This window comes from Gordionus sp. m RMFG-2023, chromosome 3, assembly GCF_954871325.1.
Source record: "Gordionus sp. m RMFG-2023 chromosome 3, tfGorSpeb1-WG-v2, whole genome shotgun sequence".
Classification (NCBI taxonomy): Eukaryota; Metazoa; Nematomorpha; class Gordioida; order Chordodea; family Parachordodidae; genus Gordionus; species Gordionus sp. m RMFG-2023.
In genome coordinates this window covers 17,564,134-17,584,184 of record NC_088777.1, presented here as the reverse complement: position 1 = coordinate 17,584,184, position 20,051 = coordinate 17,564,134, and the positions used below count along the sequence as shown (strand labels likewise).

The following is a 20,051-nucleotide window of genomic DNA, read 5'->3' as shown; positions in this document are numbered from 1 at the left end:
ACCTCATAAGTAGGGTGTATAATCCCCTAGGCACATATTTTAATATAAATAGGACATGTTTAACAGGCGCATAACCAATGAATCCCCCCCTCCCCATCACCAATTTGCCTGTTCTCGTAAATATAATTTTAAGCTAATTAAAATTTCTCCCGTACACACCCTCACCCCCCCTCTCCCCAAAAAATTTAAACAATATATTATTATAAGAAAGAATTTGAAAGAAGAATTAGTAAAAGTTAATAACTTTTTAAAATAACAATAATTCAAAATTTTTAGAAAAAAATCATTTTAGTAAAAAAAAAATGTGAAAACCCAAAATTATTTTTATAAAATTATAATATAGCCAAAGGTCTACAATATTCCAAATAAAATTTATAGGGAAAAAATTTGCCTAATGGTGCCCCCCCCCCCCTATAAGCAAAATCTTGGATACGCCAGTGATGTTAAGGATAAACTTTTTGTTGCTCACCTGTTATTTATCAAATTAGATAGTTTTTTCGATAGTAATTTTTACATTAAATAACTTTTATAATAAAAAAATTAATATTATTTGCTAAAATTTTAAAATTAATAAAAGGCAAAGATTACATTTTTTCAGCTGCCGAAAAAATTAAATATAGTCAGGTGAAAAGGGGAATGTTGACACCTTAATACTCATACTAAGTATACTACCAAAAATATGAGCCATATGCTCCGGTGGATACAATTTCCATAGCCTTAGCCATTTATATTTATTGTTTATTACTATTGAGTTCAGGAAACATGCTGTGAAATGATTTTGCAAATCATTTAGTCATAAACTAAAAGATGTAATGGAATTATAAGATAACATTAATTGGAAAGTCGAAAGGGAAACAGAAATTAACTCTATTAATATTTAGCCGGTTGCTCATCCAAATAGATATTGTTAATTCGTTTTACTTAAAATGGATGGAACTCGCAAAAGAAGAGGGCTCATCTTAAAAGGGTTAGAATTGTATTCCCAAAGGTTATGATATATTTGGAGTGCATTTTCAATATCAACTGATATTTGGTTTATAAAATAATAAGCAATAAAATTTTTCAGCTAATTAAAAATTATCCAGGCAATTTTTACTGAAAAGTTATATTATATAAAATGAATCAATCCTAAAAGTGTTGCATGTTTAATTTTTCAAACTAAATATCTAATCTAAATGATAAAACATATTATGTAATTGTAGGTATTGACAAATTTTTTGTTAATTTAATATCTTAAAATTAACTTTGGGATTCAAGCCATTTATTTTATAAGAACGCCAGAAGCCATGAATTTCCCTAGAGCCAAGAATCACAATATGAAGATGTTTTATTTATTTTTTTTAAAATTATATGACAATTTTTACATAATTTGTTATCCTTATCTTGGATCAAAAAAATATTATGTAATTTTTTTTACACTCTTTTCTGATTTGTATTTTTTTTTAAACCACGCTTCGCTAGGTTTGCTCTCTTAATTTGTTTCACAAAGAGTTTTCGTTGGAATAACGTTTTAAACAAATTTTAATGCATAAACTTTCGCATGTAGTCAAATTAATTGGTAAATATATTTTCTTACCCTTCTTTCGACAAGCGTCTTGACGGAATATTCACTGGATGCAACCCCCCCCCCCCCCAATTAGAATCGGCTTCGGAGGCGATATTTCCACATTATTATTTACATATATTTAATTATAATGGTACTCCCTACATAAATTTTAAAAATATTAACTTAAATTATTAATGTTGTACTGATACGATCAAAACATTGAAAACGTATAAGTTATTTTTAGAAAATAAATTCAATCCAAACCGCACATTTACAGTGAAGGCATTATTATAGTATATTGTTTGGCATGAATTACTGATAGAATCTCTAACCCTTTTAAATTACATTTAAAAAGAGAGCCGAAAGTGATCCATAAATTGTTTTATTTTGATAATTATGCCAATGATTGTGTGCATTTGATCGAATTTAGCATATCATTATATTATAATAATCTATAATAAAAGTATTAATTTTTACAGCAAAACATTTTGCCCTATTTCAACTAAAAATTTATTAAATAACCCCCCAATAAATATATCCTACCCTTAGTCACCCCTCTTAAATGTCTACCCCCTACTCCACTTAAAAAAAATTGGATACAAACTTTTCCAAACCCCACCGTTCATGTAGAGGCTGCCTTCGGATATTTGTAACCCACCAGAATATAAAAATTATATACCATATTTAACTTAAGTCTAAATTTAAATTATTAGATCTATAATTAGGGTCTATTATTTCTTCCTTCTATATCAAAAATCTAGAGATTTAGGTAATATTTATTAATTGAGCATTGTTCCCTCTACATTAATCTAAACGTTACATTTCACCCTAACGTGCTTGGTCATGGTAGTAATATTTTTAAATTCAAAATAATGGGAATGTGATTAAAATAAAGTTCAGCTCAATGTTTATTATTACATATTTTTTTTTTACTAAATATACAATATTAAACATATCCCAATCTATTTTAAAATTACCAATGTGATCTGCATCGGGCCTAATTTTTTAAGCCCGGCCTAAATTTAAAAAAAAAAGTTTTACCCTGCCCGGCTCCTAACCGAAATTTTTTAAAAAGTTTAGACGCCCGACCCGAACTCTAAATATTTTTTGAAAAATTTACCGGCCCGGCCCGAATTTATTTAAATATAAAAATTAATTTTTATAATTACTCAAAATAAACGATATATGTTATATGGGGCCTAGTTTCTATAAATAAAATCAAATATTTTTATTTTACATAAAAAATTCAACATAAATTGATAAATTTAGATATATTTTAAAAACAATTCCAAGGGCCGACCCGACCTAGCCCAAATTTTCTCAAAAAATACTAGGCCCGACATTTTTTTAAAAAAAAATAGGCCCTAGATATAATACCTAATATTTACAACTTAAAAAAAATTAAAAACTCTTAAGTCAACAAAAATATTTCTGATCTAAATGTGTGGAATTTATTTACCCTTCCATTTCCCTCTCACTATAGGCTACACCCTTAAATGATTGCATCCAAGGAAAGGAGATCGTTGACACCTTTTTAACAGAGTCACTTAATACCGTAAAACCAAGCCCTTCTTGTTCACGAAGCTTTTTTCTTCTAAAAAACTTCTTTAAAATACTTAAAATTTAATATGATAGAGATCCTCACTTATTTATAAAAATGAAGATCTTCTGGTCTCGCATGAACTTAAAATTAAAGGCCTATTATAATCGCTTTTAAACTTAAAGTTCTCGCTTTCCAACCTCCACTACATAAATATTCATGCGGACACCAACCCCGTCATAAAGCAATCAACAACATCATATTACAAGTTTTCAAAATGGCTAACATACCATCCCCTCGAGCCAATTGATCTCTTTAATGAAAGTTTTAAAAGGAGATGGTATTATACATTGGTCAAACGACCTTCCCATGGCATAATACCACTCTTGTATTTTTCTCGACTAAATCAAACAATTCTCCTCTTTGTATTGGCACATACCGAAACCTTCGAAAAACAAATACTCCGACCTTCAAAACACAATTTTTTACGTCCATAGTCAACATCTTTGTGGAACAGGCTTTCCAAAATTAGCCCTAGGGGAAAAAAATAACTGCATAAACCAGAGATCCAAACGAATTTTAACTTCCTAAGCAACCACTCCTAACTATAATCCACACCTTTTTAGAAATAGTTTTTATGTACACTCATAATTATAGAATATATGTTTTTATTAATAAAAGATAAAATAGAACCTTAGAAAATAACATAAATAAACTGCCATAAGTTTTATAAGGGGTCTGTCAAGGAATTGGTGCTGGAGGTAGGCACAGTGGAAGTGTGAGATTGACCCTTACGATACAGAGAAAATGGATATAGCAGAGATGTCCTCCCAGAAATTAAACTGTAAAAATTTTTTTATTTGGTAGTTAAAAAAAAGTGTTGTAAATGTAATTCTGGGTATCTTGTAGGGTAGGAAGGTTAAGATGGTACAAAAATTACAAACGGCTATTGTATTTGTAAAAAAATATAATGTGGTTTGGTCTTCCAGATTAGTGAAAGAGGTGTAGTGGGGAGAGTCTTACCCTAGACAAGTTTGCCAATGAGAAAAGAGAACCATTTCTCCATAGTATTTTCATTGCTTTATTTATAGAAGAGTGGGTATAAGTTGTTAAAAGGCTCAATATCTAAAATGACTAACTCAATATTTTCGACAGAAAAATATTACTAAGTCTCGAGATTTCGCTAATAGATGACCAAACCTTAGTGCTACCTATGGGCAATCTTCAGACTTGTATAATATTTTTTTAGATAAAATACTAAATTTGCCGTTTAAAATCACTCAAATCAAATTGTTTAACAACACTAAGTGGTAAGGTATAAAGGAAGATTAGAGGCAAAGTATCAGTAAGAAAATGATACAATTAATGCCCAAAATGAAGGGGGCGGGAAAAACTCATGTGACAGAGGGAAAGAACCCATTCATGGCGTTTCTCTCGAAAATAACTGGGGAATGACTTCTAATGTGGTATTTGATGAGATTGCAAGTTGAGTGACAAGGAGCTTAATATGGTAATTTATCGTTTATATGACTAGAGATATGAGTAAGGGGATTGAATTAGGTCAAAAGTATAAGGTATATAACATGTGAGCTGCATATCTACAGCTAAACAAGGTAAAGCGTTTATATATAAATTTTTCAACAAATTAAAGATTACTTACTAATTAATTATGCTTTTATTAAAAAGTGTGTAACAATTCCATGAGATCGCGAAGGGCTAAAGATATTGTTAAAAGGTTGAAACAATGAACGACCAAATTTTATCTACCGAAAGTATTCGATAATGGAGGGTTTATGAGGGGTAAACAAGATGGGGCTAGGAAAACAATGATAGAAAAACTCTACCAGAGTTTTAAGATTTAATATAACTAAAGTGCATGAGGAAATGCCACTATATATGGCAGAATGGTATGGAATTAGTTGATATTCTTAGAAAACCTGAAACTGGTTCCAGAGATAAGTTTATAGTAGGGAAAATGTTGAAAATAAAGAATTTTAGGAAATGATAAATGGGGTAAAAGCAGGGATTCGAACCAAACCCGGGTTTTTGAAAAAAAAATATGAACCCGAACCTGAACCCTGTCTATAAAATATTCAAAACCCCGAACCGAACCTGGGAATTTATTTGAGATTCAAGCGGGTTGAGTGTATTGTTTAAAATCATATATTAAGATATTTGTATAATTAATAATGTTTGTATAATTAATATTTAATTGAGATTTTATAATATTTTCAAATTTCCAATAAAGTGAAGTGTTAATATATTTTAAACAACTAATTCATTTATTCCATTTTTAAAATTTTCAAAATTTATTCTCAAATATTTTTATTGGAATGTTAATAAATTTTAAACAATTAAATTCATTTAAGCCATTTATTTTTAATTTTTTACTTATTCTCAAAGATTAGAAAATGAACAAGTCAAAGTTAAAATTATTATATGATATTGTTAATTTTAAAAAAATTGAACTTAAAAATTATTAAACAAATATGAGGTCAGACTTATTGAGGATAGAGATATCACGTTTATAGAACGCGTGAAGATGATTTAAAAGTTAAAAATAGCAGTAATTATAGGTTAATACAGGGTTTCCCACTCAATAAAGGAAAAGTCCCAATCAAAAAAGGAAAAGTTTCAATCATAAAAGGAAAAGGTCCGTTCAAAAAAGCAAAAGGGTCAATCATAAAAGGAAAAGGTTCAATCAAAAAAGGAAAAGGTTCAAACAAAAAAAGAAAAGTGTCAATCAAAAAGGGAAAATTCCCATTCAAAAAAGGAAAATAGCAAATTTTTTTAAAAAAATTATAAATTTTTCAATTATTCTTAAATTTTTATTTATTTTTATCATTCCTTCTTATTTTATTTATAACTTTTTGCCATTTCTTTACTTTATTTGTATCTTTTCTAAATTTATTTTTCTTACAATATCTTTTCTCAATACCAATGTTTTAGTTATAGACTCAAACTAACAAACTTCTTAAGTATCAAACTTTCTTATCATCATCACAATAAAAGGAATCTGTCCTGCCTGTCACAAAGTTATTAATATTAAAAAAATGACTATCAATACATACATGGCCCTCCAGCCCTTCCTTGCTCAGAAAAGTTACTTCCACATGTTTCATCAAATATATTCATGCATAAATTGATCCCTGAAATATAACTAAATTATTCCCATTTTAAATCATTAATTTAAGTATTGTGGTGCCAAGATAATGATCTATTTACCACATATCCATTCTATAAATTAATAATAACTAAGGAATTAATCAAATGAATCCTAAACTTAGCTGATGACTTTATCCAATCCTTCATTTAAAATTTATTAGTGTAAAAACAAATGTTATATAATTACATAAGTTCAGTCATCAAAGTAACAACTCATTGCATTGCAATACAACTCTTATAATAGAATCTCAAAAATACAAACAAATGGTTCATGTGGTCCTTGTTGTCCTAATATTTGTCAAGCAAAATTTTGATAGCTATTCCTACATATATTCCAAAATTAATGGATAATACATGCCTAAATAGCTATGTGAAGCAAGAATACAACAATTATAAGTTTGGCAACTATAATCCAAATGCATAATTTATGCCCCTCTTTCCATAAATATACTAAAATTACCAAAGACAGAAAGTTTCAAGTTCATGGCCCCCCATCCTCTAGATGCCTAGGTTCAGGGTTACCATGCATAACACCTATATATCCTCCTCCATTCTGCCTATTAAATTTAGCAAGCCATCCCCCGCCTATTGTTGCTACCAACTTGCCCCCTAGTCAGCAAACTCCCAACTTACAATCATGGGCCAATGATTTTTTATCAGTACCTAATGTTTCCACCATATCCCGTATTCCGCGTGGTGCTCACAATTCTTTTGCAGAATCCTTTAACAAGTTAATCCTATTAACAGTAAACAATCCTGTAAACCTATCAAATTGGAAAAACTTACTAAGTTTTACCAATTCCACCCTTAAAATTCCCGATAATAAAAATATCCAATTAACTAAACACATTAAAACTTCAATATCTCTTTTCAACCCTGATTCCATTCCAACCCCTACACCTCAGACCCATTAATCCAATCCACTCCCTATTGCCCTTAAGGCTAACAAACAAAATAAACAGCCTTAATATCAATTCAGCCCTTCGGGTCATGACCTCTGAAGATTCCTTAGCTCCAAACTATGAGTCCACTCTAGAAGCCTTGCTTCTAAAACACCGTTCATGTATTTCAGAATTTGCCTTCTCAAGCCAAAACGATCATATAGCCACTGAAATGAACTCTGATGAGCCTATCAAAGCTGTCAGATCTTTCAAAAGAGACTCTTCTGGAGGCCTAGATGGCATTCGTGCTATTTTCATCCAAGACATTTTAAAACCTAACATAACATGCAAAGCCCTCTTGCAGAACCTTACCAGGTTATTAAATTTAATTCTTAATGGGCCCCTCCCACCACCTATCATTCCTATTCTCTTTGGTGCCCGCCTTATAGCCCTCAAAAAAAAGGATGGAGGTATCCGCCCAATTGCTGTTGGGTCGTTCTTCAGAAGGACTATCTCTAAGATCATTGCCTCACGAATAAAGGAATCTCTTTCTTCATTCCTGTCGCCACTTCAGCTAGGGTTTGGTATACCTGGAGGCTCTGAAATTTCGGCCCATCTTGCTTGCATTACCCTCTCAAATAATATTCCAGACAATGTCGTTTTAAAACTTGATTTCAAAAATGCTTTCAATACAATCAAACGTCAATATTTCGTTCCCTTGTTTTGCCACAAATATCCTCAATATTCTACATACATTCTCAACAGTTACTCTAGCCCTACTTTTTTAAAGTACAATAACAACATAATAAAATCTCAGGAGGGAATCCAACAAGGAGATCCCTTAGGCCCAGCCCTTTTTTGCATCGGGATGCACAAGATAATCCTGGATATTCAATCTATATCTAACCTCACTTTAAATTCCTGGTACCTCGATGACGGTATAATCTCAGGCAACCTCTCCACAGTCATGTCCATTCCCCCCATCATCGAAAATCTCTCTTATATAACAGGACTATCTCTCAACCTCCCCAAATGTGAGATTTGCTTCTTAAACCCTACAACATCCATCCCTTCAGAAACCACATTCCTCGCCATCAACAGAGAAGAGATGACACATCTTGGATCACCGATAGGGGGTGAAAAAGCAATTAAAACTTTTTTTAAACAAATCCCTCGACAATTTATCTAATTTAAAGTCACTTTTTAATTACCTACCCGCTCATCAATCCTTTTTTTAATCAAAAACTATTTTAATATACCCAAAATCCTATATGCCCTGAGATCCTCACCGATCTTCAAATGCAGCCATTTGCTAGTTTCCCACGAAACCCAAATTAAGGATCTCCTAGAAAACATATTAAACCTTAAATTCTCCAATTCATCTTGGCTCCAGGCCACCCTTCCATGCAAGTCTGGTGGTATTGGTATCCGATCCCCCTTACAACTTTCCCTCTCATCCTTTATCTCATCTCGTCTTGCTGCTCAATCTATTATCGACAATGGATCCACTCCTTCAGATACTGACCTCTCATAGGCCCTCTCCTTTTGGGACAACAAATGCTCTCCCACCCTTAGCCGTCCCGCTTCCAGTACCCAAAAAGACTGGGATGCTCCTCTGATCGCCCTTTCCGTTGGATATCTTATTTCGAACAGGCCCTTTGAGGAAAATCCCAATAATTTGGTACTAAGAACAGCTACGTATATCTATAGCCCTCCGCCTCGGCTGTAATGTCTTAGTTCCCTCCATCTGCATCGACTGTGGTCAGCCCATTGAATCGAAGGCTTACCATCCCTTGCACTGCAAGTTCTCCCGTGGACGACAACCTCGTCATAAATCTATCAATAACATTTTACTAGCCTCCTCAAAAAAGTTAATATCCCATCTTCCCTCGAACCAGTGGGTCTTTCAAACGAATACGCCATACGCACGGATGGTATTTCTCTCATACCCTGGTCTAATGGTCTTCCGCTAACATGAGATTACACTTGCGTTGATTTTGCAGCCAAGTCTAACCTCTCATTTTCTGCTATCGAAAAGGCAGAAATCCTTAAAAAAAATAAATACGCTGGCCTCGCCAACACTATGTTCATTCCTATCGTTACCAATACCCTAGGCATGTTTGGAAACGAGGCCCTCAATTTCATTAAAATCATAGGAAAAAAATGAGACAGATCTCAGGGGACTCCAATGAAGGATTTTACCTTCGCCAGCAGATTTCCCTGGAAATTTGCCGGTCTAATTTTTTAAGTATTCACTCTTCTCATGTTATATACCCCCCTTTTTTTTAATTATATATATTTTTTTTATAGTCCTTTTTAATGTCTTCATAGATTATATATATATTATATATTTATTTTTTTTATATTTTTAATATATCCATTTTAATATATATTTTTTAATCCTCTGTAATTTAATGATTATGAATAAATAATAAAGTAAGTAATTTAAAAAAAAAATAATTTATAAATTTAGGTCCATTTTTTTAACAATTATTTACGTTTTTTTTTCATCATACATATTTTGTAATTTTTAAAGGGGTCCTTTTAAAATTTCAATTTTTTAGAGGATAAAGAACTATAGGGCATTATCACGTTTGAACCATGATACAGAAGAATCTTATTTTAAAAGCGTTTTCCGCGCGTTTCGTTTTTTAATTTTATTGTTATTCATTAATTTTCAATGTTGTTTTTTTGGCCTTATGAAATAAGATATGTCTAATATAGGGTTCAATCGATAGCTAAATAAAATATCCAATCAACTAGAGGTCAATCTCTCTCCCATAATGGGCGGGTCTAGGTCTTGGGGTCAGAAATATTTTTATCAACACAAAATATCGATATGGGTATCAAATAAAAGCTAATTTTAATATGGTTTGACTGAAAGTCTTCATTCTTGGTCTGGATGGGTATGACTAAGTCTGGGGGTGGGGGAGGGGTATGGAGGGGGGGTGTTAAAAATATTTTTTTTTGATATGGGTATTAAATAAAAGCGAATTTTAATATCGTTTGACTGAAAGTCTTCATTCTTGGTTTTGATGGGTATGACTTGGTCTAGGGGAGGGGGTGTGAGGGGGGGGGTGTAAAAAATAATTTTTTTTGATATGTGTATCAAATAAAAGGTAATAAAAATATTTTTTTATTGTAATAATAATCACATAGAGAGCGGGTCTAGGTCTTGGGGGGTCAGGAATATTTTTATCACCACAAAATATCGAGATGGGTATCAAATAAAAGCTAATTTAAATATCTTTAGATTGAAATTATTCATTTTTTGTCTTGATGGATATGACTGTGAGGCCCTCAGCATATTAACAAAATGTCTAGTTGGATAGAATTTACAGAAATAAGAGAGAATGAAGATAAAACAATTTTTTAAATCTTTTTTCGGTTCCAATCCTGAACTTCAAATATATAATTTGCAGTGTTCTATATTTAGCGTGTATATTATCCATACCTTTTTTTATTAGTATCGATAGCTTTAGCGTGCTACATCTTTTTAAAAAGAGCTCGTTACTAAATAAATAGCAAAAATTATTATAATAATTTTATAATTAATTCTAAAATCATATTTTTATTTTTTCTGTACCAAAATTATTTTCATTATCAATGTCTACTGTCGACATTTAAAAATTATTATTTTTTTGAAAAATATATTTATAATGAATATTTTTAAATGTAAATTTAAATAAATAAAATAAAAAGATTATGATTTTAGAGATAATTTTATAAAATGATTATAATAAATTTTGCCATTTATTTAGTAACGAGCTCTTTTTAAAAAAATGTAGCACTCTAAAGCTATCGATACTAAAAAAAATAGCTATGGAATAACGAGCTAAATATAGAACACTGCAAATTAGAGATCTGCAAAAGTAGGCCCGTCCCGAACCCTGTCAGGCTCGAACGAGCTTCGGGACGGGCCTAATATTTTTTAAGAATTTTAGCCTTGCCGGGTCAAAATATATCTAAATTTATCAATTTTATGTTGAATTTTTTATGTAAAATAAAAATATGTGATTTTATATATAGAATTTAGACGCCATATAACATATATCGTTTATTTTGAGTAATTATAAGAATTAATTTCTATATTTAAATAAATTCGGGCCGGGCTGGCAAAATTTTTTTTAAAAAAATTCGGGTTTGGGCTGGGCCTGGCAAAACATTATAAAAAAAATTTCGGGCCGGGTCGGGCTTGAAAAATTAGGACCGATGCAGATCACTACTGCAAATTATATATTAAGTTCAGGATTGGAACCGAAAAAAGATTTAAAAAATTGTTTTATCTTCATTCTCTTTTATTTCTGTAAATTCTATCCAACTAGACATTTTGTTAATATGTTGAGGGCCTGACAGTCATACCCATCAAGACAAAAAATGAATAATTTCAATCTACAGATATTTAAATTAGCTTTTATTTAATACCCATATCGATATATTGTGGTGATAAAAATATTCCTGACCCCCGAAGACCTAGACCCGCACTCTATGAGTGATTATTATTATTACAATAAAAAAATATTTTTTATTACCTTTTATTTGATACACATTTTAAAAAAAATCATTTTTTACACACCCCTCTCACCCCCACCCCACAGACCAAGTCATACCCATCAAGATTAGCTTTTATTTGATAACCAATAACAAAAAAATTTATTTTTTACTCCCCCCCCCCCTCTAGACCAAGAATGAAGACTTTCAGTCAAACGATTTTAAAATTAGCTTTTATTTGATGACTATATCAAAAAAAATTATTTTTTACACCCCCCCCCCTCCTCACCTTTACCCCCCAGACCACAAGTCTTACCAATCAAGACCAAGAATAAAGTTTTTCAGACAAACGATATTAAAATTAGCTTTTATTTGATACCCATATCAAAAAAATTTATTTTTTACTCCCCCCCCCCCACTCCAGACCAAGTCATACCCATCCAGACCAAGAATGAAGACTTTCACTCAAACTATATTAAAATTAGCTATTATTTGATACCCATATCGATATTTTGTGTTGATAAAAATATTTCTGACCCACCAAGACCTATACCAGCCCATTATAGGAGAGAGATTGACCTCTAGTTGAATAGATCTTTTGATTAGCTATCGATTGGTAAGACATATCTTATTTCATAAGGCCAAAAAAATTGAAAATTAATGAATAACAATAAAATTAATAAACGAAACGCGCGGAAAACGCTTTTAAATAAGATTCTCCTATATCATGGTTCAAACGTGATAGCCGTATAGTTCTTTATCCTTTAAAAGTATGATGAATAAAAAACGTAAAGAATTGTTAAAAAAATGGACCTAAATTTATAAATTATTTTTAAAAATACAAAAGAATTAACAAAAATGAGAAGAAAAAAAATTGAGAAAAGATATAGTAAGAAAAATAAATTGAGAAAAGATACAAATAAAGTAAAGAAATCGCAAAAAGTTATAAATAAAATAAGAAGGAATGACAAAAATAAATAAAATATGAAAAATTTATAATTTTCCTTTTTTGAATGGGAATTTTCCTTTTTGAATTGACACTTTTCCTTTCCTTTTGGGAATTTTCCTTTTTGATTGACCCTTTTCCTTTTTGATTGGACCTTATCCTTTTTTGATTGAACCTTTTCCTTTTTTGTTTGACACTTTTCTTTTTTTGATTGAACTTTTTCCTTTTTTGTTTGGAGATTTTCCTTTTATGATTAACCCTTTTCCTTTTATGATTGAAACTTTTCCTTTTTTTATTGGGACTTTTCCTTTTTTGAATGGGAAACCCTATATAGATAAAAATAATAGATAATAAGCGAGACAATCGATATTACTATGAATTTTGCTTTCTCTTTTTGCCGTATTTTAATATTTTTTACCCTTCCATTTCCCCCTACGGGCCTCTACCCCGTTACTAAAAATTCAATTTTTCATGAAAGATATTTTTAAATTTATTTTTTATAAAATACGTCTTTGATGGAGTTGTTCTCGTAATTTTTACAAGTTTTCGGGCCCCTGTATTTCGGTGCCCGTAATGTTTTTGTGAAACATAAATTTACCTAATCTAAACTTTAAAAAAATTTGCGAAATTCAATTTTGCAGAAATTACCAGATGCTTGGCCAAAAATTCTTTTAGACTTCGAGTCGTGCAAATCTCCTAATAAATAACACACACAATATAAATTATTTTAAAAAGATTAATTATTTTATCCATTTAATAAAAAAAATGCACATTTAGAACACATGAATTTAAGCCATATTGAGATACAAATTTGATATTTATTTTGTAAGAATATTTTATATCCGTTTTAATTTCCATAAGAATTTGTTCGAGTAATTTGATCTGATATAACAAATCAACATGATATATTAATTGTGATATTACATATATATATTAATCTCGTTATATAATTAGAAAAATGGAAATTTAAATTGAATGTCATCTTTTTTAGGCAATTGAATCGGCTTCTCACCTTTATTTATAGCGTCTAAGTCGTCAATTTGCAGAACTAATACAAATCTCCGTAAATTGTAAGCGTATATTAGGTCGGAAAGAAATAAAATCTACGTTTATAAATAAAATAATTTTACAATCGCATAATTTAACAAAAATATAATTACCTTAATTTCAAAATAACCTCATTTTTGAGTTAATAGTCAAAATCATTGAATTTAAAAAAGTTAATAATTCTGTTATATTCAAAAAGGTGACTTTGCACCACCGTAGAAAATAATAAAACTTCGCATTCAAATACTTACAAAACCACTGAAAAAAAGAATAATGTTTTTTAAAGAACTTAAAAAAATATTCTTAAACTTTATAAAAAAAAATCTATTTAGGAGAGGCCGGGGCTAATCGGCAAATTAGATAAAAGGGTAGTTGGTTAGTACAGTCCCTATAGGATGTATATATTTTATATACAGTTTAATTTCTACAATAGGGTTTGACTAAACTGCAAATGTCTGGATAAACTCCAAATTCTGCAGATAAATTATTTGTTTATCTCTATCAGTTCTGATTCTTTTCCTTATAATATAAACATGTCATTAAAATTAAATAACTGACTAAATGACTTGTTTTTATTAAAATGAATTAGAGCTTAATGTTTGATCACTTTATTTTTATTTATATTAAAAAGTAGCATGATGGAATTCCATGTTTACCATTAATTTGAGATTATTTTTTACCTAAAATTTAAAAAAAATGATAGCCTAGGGGGTCTAGATATTCATTGGTTGATATAACTATTGGTTTAAAATGAAAATTAGAAAAGTCGTGGTAATTTGTAATTTTTGACGTTTCAGCTGTAATAATCGGTCAATGTTCGGGTTAGAGGAAAATTGGTAGGCACAATTGAAATCCCAAATAAGGTGTTTTATCTTTCCTTTTCACTTTCAGTTCCTTTTAGATGAAGCTCTCTTAACTCTAAATGAAAATGAGATTATGCCTCTAATGTTGAGGTGGATGATTATTTCAGTTTTGAAAAATTTTATAACATTTTAAAAATTATTATTTTTTTAAATATAATTCCATTTCAATCTTATGTTAGAAGAAAGAATCTTTAGCTTTGCGAATTTAATTAATAGACCAAATCAAATAGGCATCGATTATAACGTTTTAATATCATTTTGATAAATAATTATCGATTTGACTAAACTGCAAATACTTGAGTAAACAGCAAAGAAGTAAACTACAAATGGCGCATATAATTTATATTTTTTTAAAAAAAATATAAACAAGTCATTAAAATTAAATGCTTGATGTATTTAATGATAAGATAATATAAATTAATAATTATATTCCTTAACATAATATTAATAAATGTTTTAAATCTTATATTCTAATTATTTTCGAAATTGTTATGTATTCATTAATTAATTATTTATATCCAAAAATTTTTGTCAAAAATTCATATCTAAAAACATGCAGAGTTTTTAAATTTAAGTGAAATCATATGTTAATATTTTGGGCATGTTATTATTTTTATGTTAAAAAAGCTTATTTCTTCTTTTTCTATAGTTTCAAAAGTTTGCGAATAGAATTTTGATATTTTAGATACGACCTTACATATTATTCAGTATTTTTGGTTTTAAATGAAATACAACTATGATTTTTTTTTGTAAAATACATATACATTTATATGGAATACTTTTCTTTGAGGATAATTTATATTCTAATAGAAATATATTGAAATTGCCTAAACCTATCACTTTACAATGACGGACAAACAAAAATCTCTAATAATTCATTATTTATAAGATAATGAGAATATCGTAGTATAATTTAATATTATTTTTAGCCTAAAGAACATTTTTTTTTGTGAATAAATTCCCGCAGTTTAGCCCCAGTTTGCCCTAAATTGTTTCTTTTAAATATGCGACATATACTTGTGATAACGTGTACAGTATGGACATGCCGTAGTAAAAATTCGCATTAGCTGTATCTGCATATATCCATAAATACCAAATTATTGGGGATATTGTGATAGAGGCTAAGAACATGCACCCATAGAGCAAAGGTTGCCTCATAACTTAATTTTGGATATATGTAGTGTAAAATAAAATTAATTCAATTGTATTTGAAAAAAATATAACAATAAATCATATTTATATATCCTTTTTTATTAAATTTTACCTCAATGTCCAAATTTATAGTGACATCTTTAGGTTTGTGGGTAGGGAAAATATTAGCTTAATTAATAAATATACCTGACAAAACTAAAATATTTTCATATTTTCTGCCCATTCCAATTCGCTACTTAAATATTCCTGAAAATGCTGATACCTTCTGATTCTTAGATTTTTTAAAGACTATACATATTTATGTTTAAAACAATTTTTTATTGTTTGCTTATTTTGAACGTATTTTTTAAAATCATTTTTTTTTCCATACAAGTAAGTTCAATTGTAAACGCCTTCTTCGATTAGTATTTTAAAAAACAAATATTCCTAAAATTAATGTTGTTAAAAAGCCTAATTCGGGACAATTTTTAAATAGGACCCGATTAAGATTTTAGCCAAAATAATATTATATAAGCCTCGAGATTTGGCAAATAGAGGTCCAAACCTTTCTGCCATCTATGAAAAAAATCGCCAGGCTTATATAATATTATTTTAGACAAAAATTTAATCGGGCCGTTTTTAAAATCGATCCATATCCACTTCTTAACAATACCCAAAATGCTAGTATAATTAGTAGCAATTCTGGAACTCACTTCCTAAATAAAAATTTTTTCATATCAATGTCAATTACAAATTTTTTAAAATTTTTTAGTTTATAGGTATTTAAATTGTTAGATTTATGCGTATTCCATTTTTTATGAAGAATATGAATTATTTTATTATATAATTAGTTGGTTTTTGAATATTGTTAATAGAGTATCGATGATTGTAAATTATTATTTAAGGATATATGAATATTTTAGTTTTTGAAATATATTATAATTTAATGAACTTTAATGTACTTTTAATTTTTTTTGCATATTAAAAAAAATGTATATAAACAGACATAAAATTTCGAAATAAATAGTTTTTGTTTCGTGATTACTTAAAGTTTCACTGTTGTGTTTTAAAATACCGAATTGTAACTTTGTGATTTATTAAATTTTCAGTGTTGTGTTTTAAAATACCGTATAGTTACAGCGTGGTTTCAAGTTAATTTTATTAAAAGTCTCTCCCACAAAGCTTTCGACAAAAATGTTACAATTCCGATTATATAAAATGTTAAAAATAGGCGTTGAGATCTGCCCCGTCGAATGCAAGTATCGTGAGTATAATTAGTAAATTTTGGAATGCAGTATAATTTCTATCAATTCTTCAAAAATATACGTCTCAAAACATGAGAAGAAAGAATGATTTTTTTAAAAAAAAATTGTTTAAGCTTATATTAGAGATTTGCAAAATCGTTTTATTTCTCGACCCAAGACTTTATCATGCAATTGAAAATTAGGAAATGCATATCAAAATAAATAAATATTTTTTTAATTCTCTATATTCTATCATATATTATGCAATATGCATATTCAAATATTGGATAACAAGTGATGTTTGTTCTATTAATTTCAAAATATAAAAAATAAAGCTAAAGAAATAAAATGAATTCAAAATTGATTTAAAGCCATTTAAAATTATGCTGTAAAAATAATAACGAAACGTATACCAGGATTTAGATGCATGTTTCTTCAAAGAAATGTTACCGTCAATTAGAAAATTCTGCTCCCTGTGTACTGAGGAAGCCAGCATAGCAAATATTTTTTTTGAAAAATTTGTTTAGTTTAGAAAATGGTTGTATTATGATTCCTCTCCACCAATATATTTTCAAAGATCCTAAACAAAGTAATCTTTGTCACATCACCAAAACTTAAGGAATATTCAGCGATGAGGCTCTTCATTTAATCAAATTGCTAGGAAAAAAATAACTATAAATAGTGGAGATTCCAATCCAATGATCCGCCAAAGGATCTCCTTGACTCTTTGCTTGGATGATCCTCCTTTCTTTTCCATTTCTTTTAATATATTTATTTAATCTTTTTAATTCATTATTTTTAGTTATTCTTTAAGTAGTAATTCCTTTATTTCAATTTCTAATTGATAAATTTAATCAGGCTGATTTAGAAAAATATAATTAATAATTATTTGGATAATATATTACAAATAAAGCAGGACTTAGTTTGAATAAGTCATTCCCCCTCATCATATAAGATATGCATAAAAATTCCTCAATCTTATTTATTATAAAGTCGTAGCCACATGTTACTGTATGATTTCAATCAAAGATACATTACCAAATTTACATTATCATAATTATATGTAATGTTAATTGGGAAAAAGTTATAATTCATTAATATTATCATTTATAATTAATATTTGAAATTTGTAAAAGTAAAATAACATTAAAGGTAAAAAAAACATTGGGGAAAAAATGTATATCATCTTTGTGTCTTTCTTATTAGTTGAAATCATTAATTTTTTTACATAATCAAACTTAGGCTAAAAAAAGTTTAAAATATATGAGTGTATTAATTATTATTTGTTGGATATTGGCCAATGGTAATATCAATTAAAAAATTGAAACCGCTTTAACAATGAAAATATAATAATATTTTCAAAAAAAATTTTCTTACATGGAAATAATTGCTTGTACCATAATGGGAAAAAGGATAGCAGAAAAAACATATCACCCAAAGCTGGATATGGTTCAAATATGACTATTAAAATTAAGAACATATAGAATAGGAATATAGGATCAATTGAGCTATTTGAATACAAAAAAAAAATATTATTATGAAATAAAATTTTCTATCGGAATTACCCATATTTGATAGAAAGTGGTATGAAATATATAAAACAAGGAATTCTGAACATCCAAAGAAAAAATGTTTGAAAATGTGGAAAGGATTCAGCAAATGTATACCAAGAAATTCCCAAATTTGGTGTATAATCAGTAATAAAAAATCTTAAATAAACGTTATTATAGAGTAAAATTTATTATACAAACTTTTGAATAAAACAATTGTCCAGAAATTTCCAAGATGGGTGAGGAGATAAATAGAAACATAATAAAAGCAGACAAGCAAAAAATAAGAATGTAAGGGTAGTAAAAACAATAATAATGTTCATAATATTACTATATTTGTTTACATTTTTATCATTATCATCATCATTACTAATTGCACTTGGGGAATGAGCAAGATCTATCCATTTTTTAAAAGGATTATCATGGCAGCTATGATAATATAAAATTAATGAGGAAGGAATAACCAAAATCATTGCATTATATGAATGTAAAAATAAAACAGATAAAACAATGGATGATACAAGCAGATTACCTAAATAAAAAAATAACAAATATATTTCTAGAAAATATACCTTTTAAACAAAAATTTAATATGGTACATACAATAAGATGCTGAAATACTGATGAATTTAATAATGCACAATCAAGTATATTAACTGGGTTGTATAAATATCTAAATAAAGTTTAATATAGAGATGCTCTTAAACTTACAAAATCATTAAATTGAGTGGAATATTTGAGGTATAAACCCATTTAAGATTAAAATTTTTCTAATATTAGAAAAATAATAAATTCAACAATATGCTTTTACTTGGAAATTGATCATTAATTTTCCATTTTGATATATTATTAGGCTGGTTATAATTTGAATAACCTTAATATATAGGTAAGATAAATATAGAATATTTAATCATTACTATGAAAATGTATGGAATGCCATTAGGAATCCAACGATTTAATAAAGAAAATAATTTTAGATCAATTGGATTCTATATGAAATAATTTATAAATTCTAAAAAATTAGGCTACTTCATGAAACATATCACCATCATAGGGATCTATTCCATATTCATGTAAAATTATACCTTCTTTAACTAAAATTAACTATAAAATACAATAAGATAGTTTTAGCCTACAATTCCTCCATGAATTGTAAGGATTCCTTAAATTTATAAAATCAAAATAATTTAATAGATATGAGTATTGTAATAACACATATCTTACAAATATTCCTACAAATAATAAAAAAATAAATTTGAATTTACTCAGCATGTTTTAAAACAAAATACTATGAATACTATAAAGTACTATGATGTGTTATACGTGACATTATGTCTATTTATGACAGATTGGTATCTCTAACAATTATATAAAAAATGGTTAATCGTAATTTATAGATTCTTCAAAGTTACTTCTAAATTATTTTAAATATTTGTAGTATTTCTAAAACTAGAAAAAAAAATATTTGTTCATTTAAAAAATACTATAAAGATATTATTTCTCCGGTATTTATTCAAATTTCTAACATTCTTTAACAATATAAGACAATAACAAGTAATCAGTATTTTCAAGGTTCTGGAGAAAATAAAAATTTAGCCTTAGATACAGGTCATGTGTAAAGATTTTTGAAAAATAGTTCGTTCTAGG

General features: G+C 28.6%; 1 protein-coding gene across 1 annotated transcript; it reads right to left on the bottom strand.

Annotated features, from left to right (window-relative positions):
• Positions 1–13,415: 13,415 nt before the first annotated feature.
• Positions 13,416–19,682, bottom strand: LOC135926774 (phosphatidylinositol glycan anchor biosynthesis class U protein-like). Its single transcript, XM_065462706.1, has 11 exons — positions 19,541–19,682; positions 19,434–19,498; positions 19,322–19,393; positions 19,216–19,278; positions 19,116–19,174; positions 18,977–19,077; positions 18,606–18,936; positions 18,420–18,563; positions 18,232–18,362; positions 15,497–15,639; positions 13,416–13,672 (listed from the first exon to the last, which is right to left on the bottom strand). The coding sequence occupies exons 1-11, from the start codon at positions 19,674–19,676 to the stop codon at positions 13,520–13,522; spliced, it is 1,398 nt and encodes a 465-aa protein (XP_065318778.1). The 5' UTR covers positions 19,677–19,682; the 3' UTR covers positions 13,416–13,519.
• Positions 19,683–20,051: the final 369 nt, after the last annotated feature.

Excerpts from the sequence above, each read along its gene's own strand:
- LOC135926774 (XM_065462706.1), bottom strand. The coding sequence starts at position 19,676 with ATGCTGAGTAAATTCAAATTTATTTTTTTATTATTTGTAGGAATATTT. Across the intron at positions 19,078-19,115 it reads CCACTCAATTTAATGATTTT|ATATTTATACAACCCAGTTA; the intron begins GTAAGTTTAAGA and ends AACTTTATTTAG. Across the intron at positions 18,937-18,976 it reads ATTAAATTTTTGTTTAAAAG|GTAATCTGCTTGTATCATCC; the intron begins GTATATTTTCTA and ends TTTTTTATTTAG.